Raw genomic sequence first — 16,424 nt, forward strand, 5'->3', positions numbered from 1 at the left:
TACTAGATATGCAAATTAAGTGCAATTGAAATTGTAAACTGTAGTTTAATATTTTTTCTCAGGTACACAAACTATAATAAATACAGATTATTTTATGATGTTTTAATCCATTTTTTATGCTTAAATAAAATTAAACAAAACTATTAAGATTTCTTTTTCAAGCGATACTTTTATAAGCAATAATGAACCGAATCGTCCTTCGTCATACGAAGAGGTGCAACCTCTAAGACGTCACTGGGAAACTGGTAATTTAAGTGACTGTTAGGGGTAAATTTGGAATAGTAGAAACCACTATTTGAAAGTCAACAAATTCCCTCGGCTCTCTGGCATTTTCCTTTAGCGCCTTCTTTTTTGTTGATGTATACTTTTACTCTTCTTCTTCTTCTTCTTCTCACAAATCACAATACATCTCTCTCTCTCTCTCTCTCTCTCTCTCTCTCTCTTATTTATTATTACCATTCCGATTCCGTTACACAATTCTAATTGACTAAAGACTCAAAAGGGAAGTGTAATTTGTGATGGATTCGACGGCGAAGGGTCGGAGAAGGGCGTCGGGGAGGTCGTCGGTAGTAGAGTCGATAAGAGGTTGTACGTTTGCCGGAGTTAGAATATCGAAAGAGGAGCTCCGGAGGAGGATCACGATGCCGGAGTATTTAAGGGTGGCAGTCAGGGAGGCTATACAGAGTAAGGATGTAGACGCTGACACTGTAAAGCGACATTTCGACACGGCTTATGCCCCCGGGGCCGAGCCTCCTCAGCCGCCGGAGGGGCCCATCGTCGTCTTCATTAATTCTAAAAGCGGTGGAAGACATGGCCCACAGCTTAAAGCTAGGTTGCAGGAACTCATGGGTGAACAACAGGTCATCATTTCTCTTCTCCTTTCTGCAGTTAAAGGCTTCTCTTTTTATATATATATATATATATATATATATATATATGGAGTTCTACTATAGCTATATAAGTTATGATTTTTTTTACTAGTATTACACAAGGAAGTGATGCATACTTTTTAATCTTTCAACTTTTTTGTATGAGGTCTTCCTTCTTCACTTCTTTTCTTAAAAAAAAACTGAAAAAGAGTTTTTTTTTTCTTTTAACAATTTTTTTGGAACTGATAGGGGCACTATTGAGTTGGGACATTGGGTGTACGCACCAGAATTTTAGTTAAGGGCTGTCAAAATATATAAAAGTAAATATACCAAAAAATTAAGGGGAGTGAATACATAATATATATACATATAATTATTTATTTTACCTACCTACACAATATATTTTTCGTGTACGTGTATTATGCCTGTTATATTATATTTTTAATTTTTTTTTTGTAACTACTTGCGCGTATGTTATAATTTTTTTTTGTGCTAATATGATTTCTACTTGAATTATGGCAACATGTTTTAAGTTGTGAAGAGCACCTTTTGGGTAGTGTTTGCTGTAAATTTGTCATGGCTATGCTGTATGTAGGAGCTAAATTGGGCAATCACGAAAGCAAACATTTGTGTAAAACTTGGTTGTCATTTTATAAATTCAGCTACTAGTAAGTGCATCGAATTTTATATCCACAATGTTGAAATAAGGAAAATAACTAGTAACATTTGATAGTTTTAGCTTGTTGGCATAATTTGGTAGTTTATATGAGAACATCCAGTTTGATAATGATATTGTGTAAATTGATGTTGAATTTTTAATACTGTATCAAATGGTATTGATTTTCTTATCCCTTTTTCTGTATCTTTAATTTAAAATGTGCCAGGTTCTTGACCTTTCAGTTGTGAAGCCTCATGAGTTTGTTCAATATGGATTAAGTTGCCTGGAGAAGTTTGCTGCTCTTGGCGACAGCTGTGCAAAAGTGACTCGTGAAAGGATAAGAATCGTGGTATGGATATGCTGTTGATGTCATTTGGAGTCTTTTTCAAATGTTCAATAGTAGATTCCAAGTGCATTTTTCTGGCATTTTAGATTTGTTATCAGGAAACTATTGCGAAAAGGATGTAGTTTAATCGAGGAGCTATTTAATTAAATCTGGTTTGGCAGGCAGCAGGAGGTGATGGCACTGTTGGATGGATTCTTGGCTGCCTTGGAGAGCTTAAGAAACAGGGTCGAGAGCCAGTTCCACCAACAGGAATTATCCCACTTGGCACAGGAAATGACTTATCCAGGAGTTTTGGTTGGGTAAGCTTCTATGTGCATCAATTTCCAGCTCTTGCTCTTGCTCTGTCTAGCTTTTCTGAATTTCCTTTAAATCTTCTTTTCAGGGCGGGTCATTTCCTTTTAACTGGAAGTCAGCCACAAAAAGTATTCTTGACAGAGTTGCAACAGGTCCAATTAACCATCTGGATAGGTGACGTCTTTTGCATAGTTCTTGATAGCATATTTTTAAGTTTCATGATAATGCTACTGCTTTTACATACAAGATATTCAATTCAATTGCTGAAGATTGTTGAAGTTCTATGTCGTCATTATGATTTTTCTTTCTGAAATCTCTGTTAAAAAAATCATCTAAAATTTGAAATTTGCGACCAAGTTTTTTGAAGAGATATTACTTCCTTGTATTTGCTCCTTGGTGCCCAAGAATGGCTTCCTTTTCTTTGTTTGAACTTTTATTACTTGTCAATGTTTCCTTTCTCCCTTTCCTTGTGCAAGTAAAATTTCTGCATCAAAATACCAGTTAAAGGATGTCAATATGCTCCTAATGAACTCATGCTTTTAGCAAACTTAATGATGAATTTCTGGCACTAGCAGGAAATATTAATTTTAGGAAGGATATATCTCATTTCTTCTTTCTTCTTCAACTTCTATCTCAATAGTTTGTGGCTTGTTTTACTCTGAGCTTCTTAATGAAATAATAGCATTCATTTGCAGTTGGAATCTTGTAATATCAATGCCCGCTGGGGAAAAACTGGAAACACCTCATTCCCTGAAACCTACTGAGGATGCATCTCTTGATCAGGTCACTCTACATTCGTTTTACAAATTGTTTAGCTGATATATAGACATGCCTTATCACTTTTGCTTTCTAATTACCTTGGTGTTGCATCTCAACTGGAATAAGTATTGTTCCACTATTTTGTGGTTGACTACATGTATCTGCTTCCTGCATTGAGCTCATGGAGGGTCTTAGTTGTTTGCCGCTACTCTAATATCTTTCTTCATTATTTCCTCTTTATCTTCAGTTAAATGTACTTGCCAAATGGTCATTCAGTCAACAAATTGCTGTAATGAATTTTATTTAATATTATGTTTTTCCTTTTTCCTTAATATGGCAGATAATAAGCATGCCTAACTTTTCTTTTCTGTTTTACCGATTTTGCTGTCGTTTTGTTGTGCAGGAATTGGATATTGATGGTGAGTTGCCCAAGAAATTGTCCAACTATCAAGGAGTATACTACAACTACTTTAGCATAGGTATGATGTTAAATAGGTCATTGAAGTAATTTACTGTCAAGACTCATCTAAGTTAACTGATAGCTTAAATTGAAAGAGAGCATGATACCTGATTAGTTGTGTACTATCTTGGAAAAGCCTTGTATATAGTCTACATCATTATCATTTATGTGAACTTTCAGATCTTAACCTATAAAGCTAGTCCATAATGTTTCATAGCTACCTGCTTATTCGTGTCTTCTTTCCATCTTTATCAATTAGTGCTATTTTAAACTGAATGTAATGCCCTTACTTGGTGATGCTTCTACAACTTCTACAAATATCTACACAAAATGATTTTGCTATAGGCCCCATTATCTAGTCTCTTTCTTTTGGGGTGATTTATGTAGACAGTATTTTGATTTATTCTTCTTCTCGGTATTTCATTTTCTCGAATCTGTTATGATATTTTATTCGGACTTTTCTAATGCACTTACTTTTACCTGCAAGTGGGCAATTTATTTATGTACAGATACTGGTTTTGTTTGCTAAAGAGTGAAAACCTTGCCGGAATGAATCCTATGTTAGCACTTCTCTTATGTCTGCAATTTGCTTAGATATGTAATTCAAGGGTCTTCAAGGTCAACTGATGCTTCTCTTATGGTCAACTGATGCAATTTGCTTAAATCTTGTAATAATGAAACATATGGCTTTAAGGGATTTCTTTTGCTTTTCTTAATCTAAGTACAACTTGTCCGGAACTCCATTTCTACTTTCAATCTGTAATTTTTTTACTCTTTTGTTTGTTTGTTTGTTTGCTTTGATAAGGTATTTTATTGATGTTAAACCAGCACTAAGCAGTTGCTGCAGAAAATGTTACAGATAGTGCAGCTCAGTGATTCGATGTAGAATAGCATTTACATCATGTACAAGTACCAGTCTTCACCAAAAAGATAACAAAAAGATAGACCTGTGTTTAAGCATTTTCCTTTTTGCTTCAAATTCCTGTTTTCTTTCCATCACACTGCCCCAAATTGCAAGTGGAACTGAGTTCTATATCCTTTTTGCCTTTTTAGTAACTACCTTTTTTGTACCAGCATCTTTAATCTGTAAAATCTTCTTATAATTTTAATCAGGAATGAAAGAAACAACTCTTCGTGTCTACACACCAAACCTTATTCTGCCTTGAGAGAAAAGATTTTAATTAACAAACTAATGAGGGTAGAATAACCAACAAGGGAAATCAGAATCATTCACTCAGTTGTTACAATCATTTTCCCTTTATTTGGCTCGCGAGATTTTAAAATAAAGTCTGCAATAAATTATAACTATAACTTTCAATGCAGGAATGGATGCACAGGTGGCCTATGGCTTCCATCATTTACGGAATGAAAAGCCATACCTTGCACAAGGTCCTGTATCAAACAAGGTTGGTGCCTTTTGTTCCTTGATCATAAGGAATCTCTTGATCTTTGAGAAAGTTTTATGTGGATTCTAGGAGCAACGGTAACGTTGCCTCCGTTTGACCTATTGGTCACATGGTCGAGCCGTGGAATCAGCCACTGATTCTTGCATTAGGGTAGGCTGCCTACATCCCACCTTTCATGAACGTGAGATGGGTCGTGCACCGGGCTGCCCTTTTTTGAAAGCTCGGTAGCTAAACAAATAAAGTTGCTCCCTCACACATGTAAATAGATGGAACTATGTGTTAACAAAGGAACAGCTGAGTAGTAGGATTTCATTTATATTTACTGAAATTCAATTGAAGCACCTTGCACTTAGAGGATCTTCTAGTGTGAAGTGATGAAAATGGAATAAAGACTAAACTGAGTACTTTCTTGTTGTGCCTTTCAAATTGAAGAAATCCACTGTCTGACATTTTGTTGAGCTCTTGAGAAAGTTTTATGTGGATTTTTTTCTCAAAATTACATTGCTTTGAGATGGTTTAGAAGAAATTTTTGGGGAAAGATTGTGCTGGATGCTTAAATGTAAAATGTAGTTCACCACACTTCTTCCTTGAGCTGAAAATACTCTTTTTCAACATTATGACTGATAAGCATTGGGACTTCATATTGGGTCTCTAATTGAAATAGAGCTCTGAAGATATTTGCAGTCTTCTATATCCATTGATTTTCGAAGCTGGATGCAACATATTTCTCTGTTGTAAAAGAAATATCTGCAATCTTCTAAACTCCACACCAAAAACGATAACAAAAAGAGTACACTCTTATTTTAGCCTTAAAATATTCTCAAATCTGCCTTCAAAAAGTCTGTTCCTTTCCATCCACACCACCCATTGGATACATGCAGATATATACTTCCATACTGGTTTGGATCTTCGGTCACATCCTCTTCTGCTCCAGCATTGTAGTAATTCATTTGTGGGGAGACCCAAAATTTTGATCCTTATATCCTAAGACCACTACTGGGTGTCCTGTGCTTGGGAAATTCAAACTTTTGGGCTTCCCTTGGAATAGGGAACTGGGGTATTTACGTAATTTCAAAAACTTCCAAAGTCTTGTTGTATGGTCCTGATGCTTTTCTATCATGAACTTATTTGAGATATGATTGCACGGATATGATTGCTAGCTGGTTTATTGTCTTTATTAGTTGATGGATATTTTTCTGCTCCTTGACTGAAAGTGAATTGCCATCCTAGGATGTGTTATAGCTGCTTTTTCGGTTTGCTACTTTGATTTGTCACTTTGAATCTGCATGTATAGTATTTTTGAGATTCATATAGTCAACTGATATTTAAACTTTACCAAAGTGCGATTATTTAATTTCAAGGGACAGAAGTTCTAGGTATTGACGAAGCATTTATTACAGTTGATTTACTCAGGATATAGTTGCACGCAAGGTTGGTTCTTTACACCATGTAGCAGTGACCCTGGTTTGAGGTTAGAATATCTTACTCAACACCCGTTTGATGCCTGATGCCTTTTAGTTCATCCCATTCTGGTAGTTGCCACATGCTTACCAAAAGATGTTTCTTATGTACCTTCTTATGTTAGTTGCATGCATAAACATACAACTTTTTGCACCTCTCTCTTGTCCAGTATATCATAGATTGGTCTCAAAAGCTAGTAGGTTGTGTTAAGAGATTAATTAATTAGGACTCCAAGAGTCCACCTTCAAAAGTCTGCGTAGATTACTTTAAACATTTCAATTAAATTGTCCCTTCCCTTGGTAAGACCCGAGTCTTGCACAAGAGAACCACTTTATTTCATGTTCCAACAATTAAACCACAAATGCAGTTTTGGCATGAAGATTGACATCTTATTAAATTCCCAAATTTACTTCTCTTGCACGTATTCGTATACTGAAGTTTAGCTGTGAGATTCTTCATCTGATTCTTACAGCGTGGCAATTGTGTTTCAGCATAGTATGTGTTTCACTTGTCAATTGTAGCTTGTCTAATTGTTTGTTGAAGCTCTCACTAGTGACATCATGCTTTCTGCTCTTTCTTTTCTCATATCTTCCTGATTACCGATTGATTGCTTATCCTTAAATTAGTATAAGAGGATCAGCATGGACGATGAGAAACTCTAAGACGAATGCACTTTAAGTTAAAGTAAACTATCAGCTTTTGTGCTGCAAATCTGAGAACTAAAAAATCTAATGCACCAACAACATTAGGTGTATTAGACATGAGAACTGCTAACTTTCTTAATCAGAAATTAGAGAAGAGTAGTGCTCTATCCCTCAAACACATCGCAGCTTTTATTTTTTAAAATAGATGTAAATTCATTCTTAGACCAAATGCAAAGGAAAATCTTCACTATTTGAAGCTAGCAAAAAGTATTTCCCCAAGGATCCAAGGAGTCCAGAAGAAAACTTCGTGATAAAAAACTTTTAATAGTCAAAATGTTTTCAAATCAATCTCAAAGTGAATGTGTGCTTGCACTTACGAAGTTCACTAGAAATTGTTTGCCATGTGTTGTTACTTGTTTCCCTCTATATACGGATAACTTAGCATTGATCTGGAAGTTTTTTATTATTATGAATGGTCATGTATTTGGTGTGATCTCAAGTTTTTCTTTTCATTTCAGGAAAGATATCAGGAAATATATTTTTCCCTTTATTGTTATTGTAATTGTTACTTCAGAGTGATTGTTTTTAAAGTTGTTATACTCAATCGTGCTTTTCATCTCTGATATATTTTTTCTCAAGATGCTGTGCTTACTTTTATTGATGCAGGGGACTGAATAATATTTTGCGACTATATGTTAAGAAGGTCAACAGCTCAAAGTGGGAGCAAGTCCCTGTTCCTTCAAGGTTGATTTTTGTCCTGTAGTCTTTATTACTTTTTTTTTTTTGGTCATCACTGTAGTCTTTATTACAGTCTTTACTGCTTGCTGTTATTGCTATTGCTTCTTTCTCATTTTCAACCTCTCTATCCCCACAAGGTAGGGGTAAGGTCTGTGTACACTCAGGGGCGGATTTAGGGGGCGGAAGGGGGTACCGAACACCCTTCGCCGAAAAATTACACTGTATATACAAGGCAAAATCTGTTTTTTACCTCTATATATTAAGTTTTGAACTCCCTTAACACAACTCAAAAGTGTAGTTTAGTGGTCAAGGGAGTTAAAAACCTTCAAAAGGTCATAGGTTCAATTCCCATTAACTACAAAAATAATTTTTCAACCCCCTTCGTGGAAATTCTGCCTCCGCCACTGTATACACTCTACCCTCCCAAGCCCATTTGTGGGATTACACTGGGTCCGTTGTTGTTGTAGTAGTAGTGTTTATTACAGTGTTGTACTTAATGATTCTGCCTCCGCCACTGTGTACACTCTACCCTCTCAAGCCCATTTGTGGGATTACACCGGGTCTGTTGTTGTTGTTGTAGTAGTATTTATTATAGTGTTGTACTTAATGTCCATCATGTAATGCGGAATTGCCACGATATCTTACTATTTTATATCTCTTGTTATTATGATGTTTTGACAAATAGTCAATTATATTATTTTGTAATATGGAATATAGTGCTAATGGACTGAGTTTTTTACATGCATCGATTTTTTTTACTTATGCGTTCATTTTACCTGTCGTTCTATGTTATTGTAGTGTTCGGTCTATTGTCACTCTGAATCTCCCTAGCTATGGCGGTGGAAGGAATCCATGGGGACATTTGAAGCCACAGTACTTGGAGAAGGTATTCTTTTGTAGTTAGCTGTGTGGACTTAGTGGCTTTGGCATATCACACTTCCATTTTACATCGGTCCTTTTTCATCCACTCTAATTTACACTATTTATATAGAGATCAATTTGAAACTTATTGCACTTAAATTTGGCCACAGGTAGTTATGAATTTGGGAAAATAGACTTCTTTTTTGAGATAAAGCTCATGATTCAGCAATTAAGTTAGTCATTTATGAAACCAATGATAAAATAGGGTTATTTGGTTGGATATTGCCTAACATTTTAAATAGAAAGTATTAACGGTTCTATTTAGGTTGTCAGACAAATAACTCTACAAAATGTCAGTTTGCAAAAGTTCTGAATATGGTCCATATATTTTTTTTTAATTTATAATAATAGCAATATTATATTAATATTAAGATGGTCCATATTCTGAAAAATATTAAGTTTTATCCCCATTTGTGGGAATACACTGGGTTTGTTGTTGTTGTACTGTTTGTTGTATAGTTCTGTGATCACCGAAAATGATGGAGCTTCTAGTCACAATTTTAGGTTCTGTGAATTGTGTAGTTTCTCTACTTGCAACAAATAATTTGAGCAAAAAAGCCCAAGGCCCTAATGATGTTTTTCTCTCAAGGTTTTTCAACTTCTAATTTTTAAACCTAACAAAATTAAATGGCAGTGTTAGTGCAGTATATCATATATTCTCAACTATCATGCTTTATCCATACCTAGAATGTGGTTGTGATAAACTTCAGAATAAAGATAGGAAGTTGTAGCCGCTTTTCACATCTGATTTGAAGATGAAAGCTAACTTATAACATACTACCAACTGTTATACGTCATCAAGAGTAACAATCCTTTCTTTTTATTTTCCTGTGAAATCATAGAGGGGTTTTGTGGAAGCCCATGCAGATGACGGCCACCTTGAAATTTTTGGCCTGAAACAAGGATGGCATGCTTCTATGGTTATGGTTGAGCTCATCTCTGCAAAACATATTGCCCAGGTACTATCAAGATCTGATAAAAAAGAATTAGCTGCCGCTTAGAGGCAATGAGTTTAGGTGTGTGTTAATTACTGAATATGTGTCCTCTCTGTTTCATTGATCATGGTAATCATTACATGCATCGCTTCACAGAATTTCCAATGAATAAACAAAGAGGAGGGGTGTAGCGCTAGTTTCCTTCCTTTCTCTACTAACAGAAGAAGGGGGTGCGAGTCACACATTTAATGTTGTAAGTTCAAACGCACTGTCTAAGGTTAGGCCCCCGCGTCTGGCAATTGAGTTAATGTTAGTACTATTGTGTTCAAAATCAGAAAATCAGATAAGCAGACAAATGTTAGTTCAAAAAATAAATTGTAAAATAATTCCGAGCCCACTGAATTCACAGTGTGTCCTTAAGGAATTTAATCCCCTCACTGTTGCCCAAGATATACGGATTAATTCCTCCTAGGATAGAACGGAATAACTATTCTGTAATAGCGACACTACAAATCACAGAACTTCAGCGAACTCAACAGACGAAGCAAATCACACTTGACACTTGTAATTATTTGGAAAATAATGCAACAATATACGAAAGAGGGGAGAAGTTTTCAGATTTTCCATGTCTGAAAAATGAGGCAAAGCCTCTAAATTTATAGACAAAGGAAGGGTGAGATGGAGAGGTGCAATCCAAAATGTGCCTCTTCCGTTTCCCATTCACACCCTTTGAAGAAAAAACGCAACAATCCCCCACATGAATGGGGAATGGGCATTTGTGGAAAAACATGCATGAAAATACTGTGTGATTCGCAAGTAAGGTTAATCGCATCTGGATAAGTAGGTTTCTCTTCGATCTTTCCGTAGTGAACTTAAGTCGGATATACTCGGTCAATCGGTAGATTTGATATCTTTGAAACCGTCGAGCTTTGGTGTATACCTAGATAACCATAAGTCACACAATCAATCCTTAACCGTCTTAGGTTCTCACGGATGTGTTCGTTTCAGCCATGAACACCGCCTGATTTCATGAGTTCTTAGAGAATGGGCCTTTACTTTCATTCTGCTTAAAGCGGCTTACACTTCACACTCACATAGGTGATTTCTAAACGTGTAATCCTATAGACACACTATTTGGACATATCCTGCTAGACTTAGCAAATCATTAAAAAGCTTTAAGCTTTATTGACTCATCAAAAAGCCTTAATGCTTTACCTTGATTTCTGAACATTGTCTTCATCACGAGAATGGGCTGAGTTATTTGACAATGTTGAACCGTCATTCATAACTTTGTTTGATCTCTTTGAACCTAGCTCTTGGGATCTCCAGTCTGCTAGGTAGAATTACCGCCATGATGACTTGTCCTAGGCCTTAGCCCCATTCCCTTCGATGATCTTTCAACTGCCTCTCTAGATTGGCCTTTTGTAAGTGGATCCGACACGCTATCTCTTGACTATGTAGTCAATTATGATAACATCACTAGAGAGTAGTTGTCTAACGGTATTGTGTCTCCCTCGAATGTGACGAGATTTTCCGTTATACATAACGCTCCCTGCCCTGCCTATTGCCGCTTCACTATCACAATGTATACATATAAGTGCCTAAGGTTTGGGCCAAAATGGAATATCTTCCAGGAAATTTCGGAGCCATTCAACTTCCTCGCCGGCCTTGTCTAAGGCTATAAACTCAACCTCCACTGTAGAGCGGTCAATGAACATTTGTTTGGACGATTTCCAAGATATCGCTCCTCCACCGACTTGTTTAGAATTGGTTGAACCGGTGATCTAATTTGCATCACTATACCCCTCTATTATCGTGGCATACTTATTGTAGTGCAAAGCATAATTTGGAGTATATTTCAAATACTTCAAAACTCGTTTGATTGTCATGAAAGTTCAATGCAAACTTTCTTATGTCGTAGACTAATACGTCTCGACTTTTGATTGCATATCAGATTATTGACTACACTTAATGTAGTAATAGTATATTATAGCAACAGATGGAATGATTGGCATCAGTTGTGGCCACAACCTTTTAATATATAACACATTTCGCAATCATTCTGCCATTTTCAAGCATTTGTATGCTATTTATTCATACGTCTATATGATATGCAAATTATAGCACCTTCATTCATGAAATAAATCCAACTTGGAATGGATTTTGGTCATGTTCATCGGTTGGTTCACCTCATTGTAGACCAACATATTAATACATTTGTTCATGAACAGTCATGTTTATACAAAACATGTAAATGCACTTTTCATGAAAAGTCACAGCCTTCCAGGTGACACCCTTTCATAAAAGAGCTAAACATTATAAATGTTCAAGAAAGAACAAATCATTTCTGGAAAACCACGTAAACAACTTTCGAATTTATAGTTTCATCATTAATCATCACTTAAGACTGAACAAGTAATGAATTCACAGACTATCATATCAATATCCACTAAGGATTGGTGGGGTTCAAAAATTTTATCATTTAGACATTACGTCTAACATTCGATTGTGCCATGCATAAGCTAACCGCCCCCACATATTAAATATTTCATTAACATATCATCCACATATAATCAAATAATGACTATATGATTTGAAGTATTCTTAACGTAAACACATTTGTTTACACTCATTAATTTTGAAACCATTTGACAATATTATTTGGTCAAATCTGGCATGTCATTGTTTGAGTACTTGTTTTAGTCCGTAAAGTGACTTAACAAGTCGACACACCTTCTTTTCTTTTCCAGGAACCACGAACCCTTCAGGTTGTTCCATATAAATTTCTTCCTCCAAATCTACACTTAAGAAGGTTGTCTTTAAGTCCATCTGATGGATTTCAAGGCCATACACGGCGGCTAATGCTATTAACACTCGAGTAGATGTAATCCTCGTTACCGGCGAGTATGTATAAAAATAATCAAGACCTTCTCGTTGTCTAAATCATTTGACAATTAATCTTACCTTATATTTGTCAATAGTACCATCAACTTTCATTTCCCTTATGAAAATCTACTTAGAACGCAAAGGTTTATTGCCTGGAGGAAGATTAACCAATTCCCAAGTATCTCACTATTGACTACCTCTTTCTAACATTGTGCTTTCGAGCAAGAGTTGCTTCTTTAAATGTTTGAGGCTCACTTTCCAACAAGAATATCAGAAAATCTGGTCCAAAAGAAGTAGTTGTCCGTTGACGTTTACGACGTCTTGGATTCACCTCATTAGGTGTACTTCTCTTTGCTTCTTCTCGAGGTCGCTTAGATATTTTACTAGACGACTCACATTCCTTTTTATATGGATAAATATTCTCAAAGAATTCAGCATTATCTGATTCGATTAGCATATTAATATGAATGTCGGGATTTTCTGATTTATGAATCAGAAAATGATATGCCTTACTATTTGTTGCATATGTAATGAAAACGGAATCAACAGTTTTCGATCCGATTTATCCTTTTGGGTTTAAAAACTTGCACTTTACCCAAATACCCCCCACACTTGGAAATATTTCAAGTTGGGTTTTCTTCCTTTCCATTTTTTTCATATGGAATGGATTGTGTCTTGTTACGGGGAACGCGAATGAGTATTCGGTTAGCGCTAAGCATAGCTTCCCCCCACAAGTTTTGGGTAAACCAGAAATTATCAACTAGGCATTCATCGTCTCCTTTGACGTTCTATCTTTCTTTCCACAATTCCATTAGATTGCGGTGACTAAGGGGCGATCGTTTGGTGAATAATTTCATATTTCAAACATATTTCTTCAAAATGAGATTCATATTCGACGCTCCTATTACATTGTTGAGCCAACCACAAGAATTATTGTTTATGTCACGACATTGCCAGAATTAATAAATGGTGAAGTTTTTAATCTTCAAACCAATCCGACACATTTAGAATTAATAAATGGTGAAGTTTTTAATCTTAAAAAGAGTAACATCTGATACAACTAGATCTATTCAACGGTGAAGTTTTAATCGTTAAACCGAATAATATGTGACACAATCAAATTTAATAAATGGTGAAGTTTTTTAATCTTCAAACCGAATAATAAATTGGAGTAGAAAATCACTAAGATTTTAATCTCCAAAACGAGTATAAAGTCACTTAGACTTTAATTTCCGACAAATGAGTAGAAAGTCACGAAGACTTTAATCTCTACGAACGAGTAAAAAATCACGCAGATTTTGATCTCGAAGCAGGAGTAGAAAATCACGAAGGTTTTATTCTCCGTAATAACGGGTGTAGAAAATCACGAGAATTTTAATTCCCTTTCCAAATGATTTTTCTACTAAACCATTATAATACCTTAAACAGTTTGATCTCTTTCTCCAATCAAACACATATATGTTCATCTTTACATATATTATATTTACTATCTCAAAAATACTTTAAGTATTAGTGTAAGCCTCATACTTACAACTTTGAAAATAATTTTTCACAAATTCCAAGCATGCTACTAAAGTTATAGAAATAACCAATATAACCTTAGTTATTCCTAATTAATGTGCATGCAAACACAATATATATTTGAGATCATCACATAAATCATTTATCCTAACAGTTATGAAATCAGATTTTACAAACATCACAAAGGATAAATATATATAAATTATAAAGTTAAGAAAATAGAACCCGATTTTATTGCACTTCCTTCTTGGAAATTCGTTTGCAACATGTGCAACGGTTCATCACATCCCTTCACATATCAGCGCTTCCTTATTTGATCCAAAGGATTGTCCATTAATTTAAACATAAGGGTGTTTCCATCATCATTACACTTGAGATGCAAATCGGAGTTATATCTTTGGACTTCTTTGTAATATGCCTTCCTGTTGGATTCATAATTAAAGAGCCGCTGCTATTCTGTCAAACATCGAATTCAGATTCACGGCCTTTCATAGCCTTATAATTACAATCAACTTGGCTGCCTATAACCTTTGTTCCAATACTGCAAATGCACTTTGGAAATATGTATTTGTACGATCCGGCTATGACTTCTTGGAATCGAATGATCAACTATTTAGTTTCAATCTCTTCCACGTGGTCGGCCAAAGTCATTAGTATTCAACTTGCAATGATGATAATTTGTGTAAATATATAAATCACCAAACAACAACAAAGACAGTAAGAATATTTCGCTCAATACCATCCAAAACTAAGAATATTTCGCTCAATACCATCCAAAACTATTTGCTTCTGTTCATTATTCACTCTGAATATTCTCTGTATCAACCATCCAAAGACCAATTTTCTTTCACGTCTCGAATAGATGTTAATATGAACACAAAAAATAAATTTAAGTTAAATTCCTTAAGATTGTTAGTACTACTGTGTTCAAAATCAGAAAATCAGATAATCAAACAAACGTTACTTCAAAAAATAAATTGTAAAATAATTCCGAGCCCACTGAATTCACAGCGTGTCCTTAAGGAATTTAATCCCCTCACTGTTGCCCAAGGTATACGGATTAATTCCTCTCAGGATAGAACGGAATAACTATTCTGTGATAGCGGCACTACAAATCACAGAACTTCAGCGAACTCAACAGACGGAGCAAATCACACTTGACACTTATATTTATTTGAAAAATAATGCAACAATATAGAAAAAAAGAGAGAAGTTTTCAGATTTTCCATGTCTGAAAAATGACGCCAAGCCTCTAAATTTATAGACAAAGGAAGGGTGAGATGGAGAGGTGCAATCCAAAAGGTGTCTCTTCCATTTCCCATTCACACCCTTTGAAGAAAAAATGCAACAGTTAAAAGGATATCTGCAGACACCTGATAATGGTCTTTTTGGCATCTGAATGATACTCTCCTCATTTATTATTAGGGTTGAGAGGCCTGCTGTCCTCATTTTGGACAATAAACTCTAATAACTCCTAAATGCGAGCCCCCCAAAAAGAGGTACTTGAAATGAAACAGATAGCAGCCTTGCAAGAACATATCTGGTTCTATGTTATATGCACTCTGGTACACATCCAACACAAATATTTTCAGTTTTTAATAGGTAGTATCTTGAAGGATTTATATGCAATAGTGCAACCGCATTTTATCTATTCTACAGGGATTCGTATAGATAAAATAGAGTTTTGTGACAGATTTGGTTTGCATAGATACTCAGCTTTTGTTGATGAAATCTCAAAGAAAATGGAACACGAGGTGGTAAGAGGGAATGTGGTCGAGCATTAAGAGATACAGTAAAACTAATTGGCACATTTTGTAGTGCTTCTCAAAATTGACCTTGTATGAATTTTTGGACACGCGTTGATTTGAATATATTTTCCTTAAGGAGAATGTATCTTGTTTAATTGTGTATGGTTGAAAAGATGATCGACCATTATTTAATTTTTTTTCTTTTTCTGAATACTTGTGCCGCTTACTATGAAGTGATGCTTTGATGCCTATTCCATGGTGACACTTCTCATAGAATAAAGCAAAAACTATTTTAGAATCAAAATCTCTCGTTAGGACAAGATAAACTTTTACATGGCCATCCTCATGCATCTGAATTCCAACGTTGTTTAAACAGTAGACTTATAACTTTTTAGATAACATGCGCGGATTAAGAATATCATATGCTTATATGCCTGTTTCTTATCATTTTGGTAAGATCACATTTGTTCTAATGAGATTGTTCCTATAGCTATTCCTAGGTGGAGTTCTTGGATGAGGTTTAATTGAATTCATCCTTTGCTACTTTGTAGGCTTCAACAATTAGATTTGAGTTGCGAGCCGGCGAGTGGGATGAAGCTTATATGCAGATGGATGGTGAGCCATGGAAACAACCAATAAACAAGGAATTTTCAACCTTCGTGGAAATTAAGAGAGTACCATTTCAGTCTCTCATGGTCAACGGGAAGTAGAATTTGATCGTCCCTTTCTTGCTTCAGATCTTTTTACAATTGTAGTTTCCTATGTTCGTGTAAAGCAT

The 16,424-nt window shown here is 35.4% G+C and overlaps 1 protein-coding gene across 3 annotated transcripts in view; it reads left to right on the forward strand.

Moving 5' to 3' along the window:
* The first annotated feature begins 337 nt into the window (after positions 1-337).
* The window catches only part of LOC109238975 (diacylglycerol kinase 7-like), a 16,199-nt gene continuing 112 nt past the window's right edge, over positions 338-16,424 (forward strand). The window contains exons 1-12 of one of the 3 annotated variants that reach the window (XM_019405471.1): positions 339-860; positions 1,754-1,876; positions 2,035-2,172; positions 2,256-2,341; positions 2,863-2,950; positions 3,330-3,405; positions 4,710-4,792; positions 6,193-6,263; positions 7,564-7,641; positions 8,434-8,521; positions 9,399-9,515; positions 16,198-16,424. The exon at positions 16,198-16,424 is cut by the window's right edge and continues 112 nt beyond it. In XM_019405471.1, coding sequence (XP_019261016.1) covers positions 519-860; positions 1,754-1,876; positions 2,035-2,172; positions 2,256-2,341; positions 2,863-2,950; positions 3,330-3,405; positions 4,710-4,792; positions 6,193-6,263; positions 7,564-7,641; positions 8,434-8,521; positions 9,399-9,515; positions 16,198-16,356 — 1,449 coding nt within the window. In that variant the 5' untranslated portion in view covers positions 339-518 and the 3' untranslated portion in view covers positions 16,357-16,424. Of the gene's footprint in view, positions 861-1,753; positions 1,877-2,034; positions 2,173-2,255; positions 2,342-2,862; positions 2,951-3,329; positions 3,406-4,709; positions 4,793-6,192; positions 6,264-7,563; positions 7,642-8,433; positions 8,522-9,398; positions 9,516-15,591; positions 15,958-16,197 lie in introns of those variants that run through there. The other 2 variants (XM_019405473.1, XM_019405472.1) reach the window with 2 other exon arrangements.

This window comes from Nicotiana attenuata, unplaced genomic scaffold (assembly GCF_001879085.1).
Source record: "Nicotiana attenuata strain UT unplaced genomic scaffold, NIATTr2, whole genome shotgun sequence".
Classification (NCBI taxonomy): Eukaryota; Viridiplantae; Streptophyta; class Magnoliopsida; order Solanales; family Solanaceae; genus Nicotiana; species Nicotiana attenuata.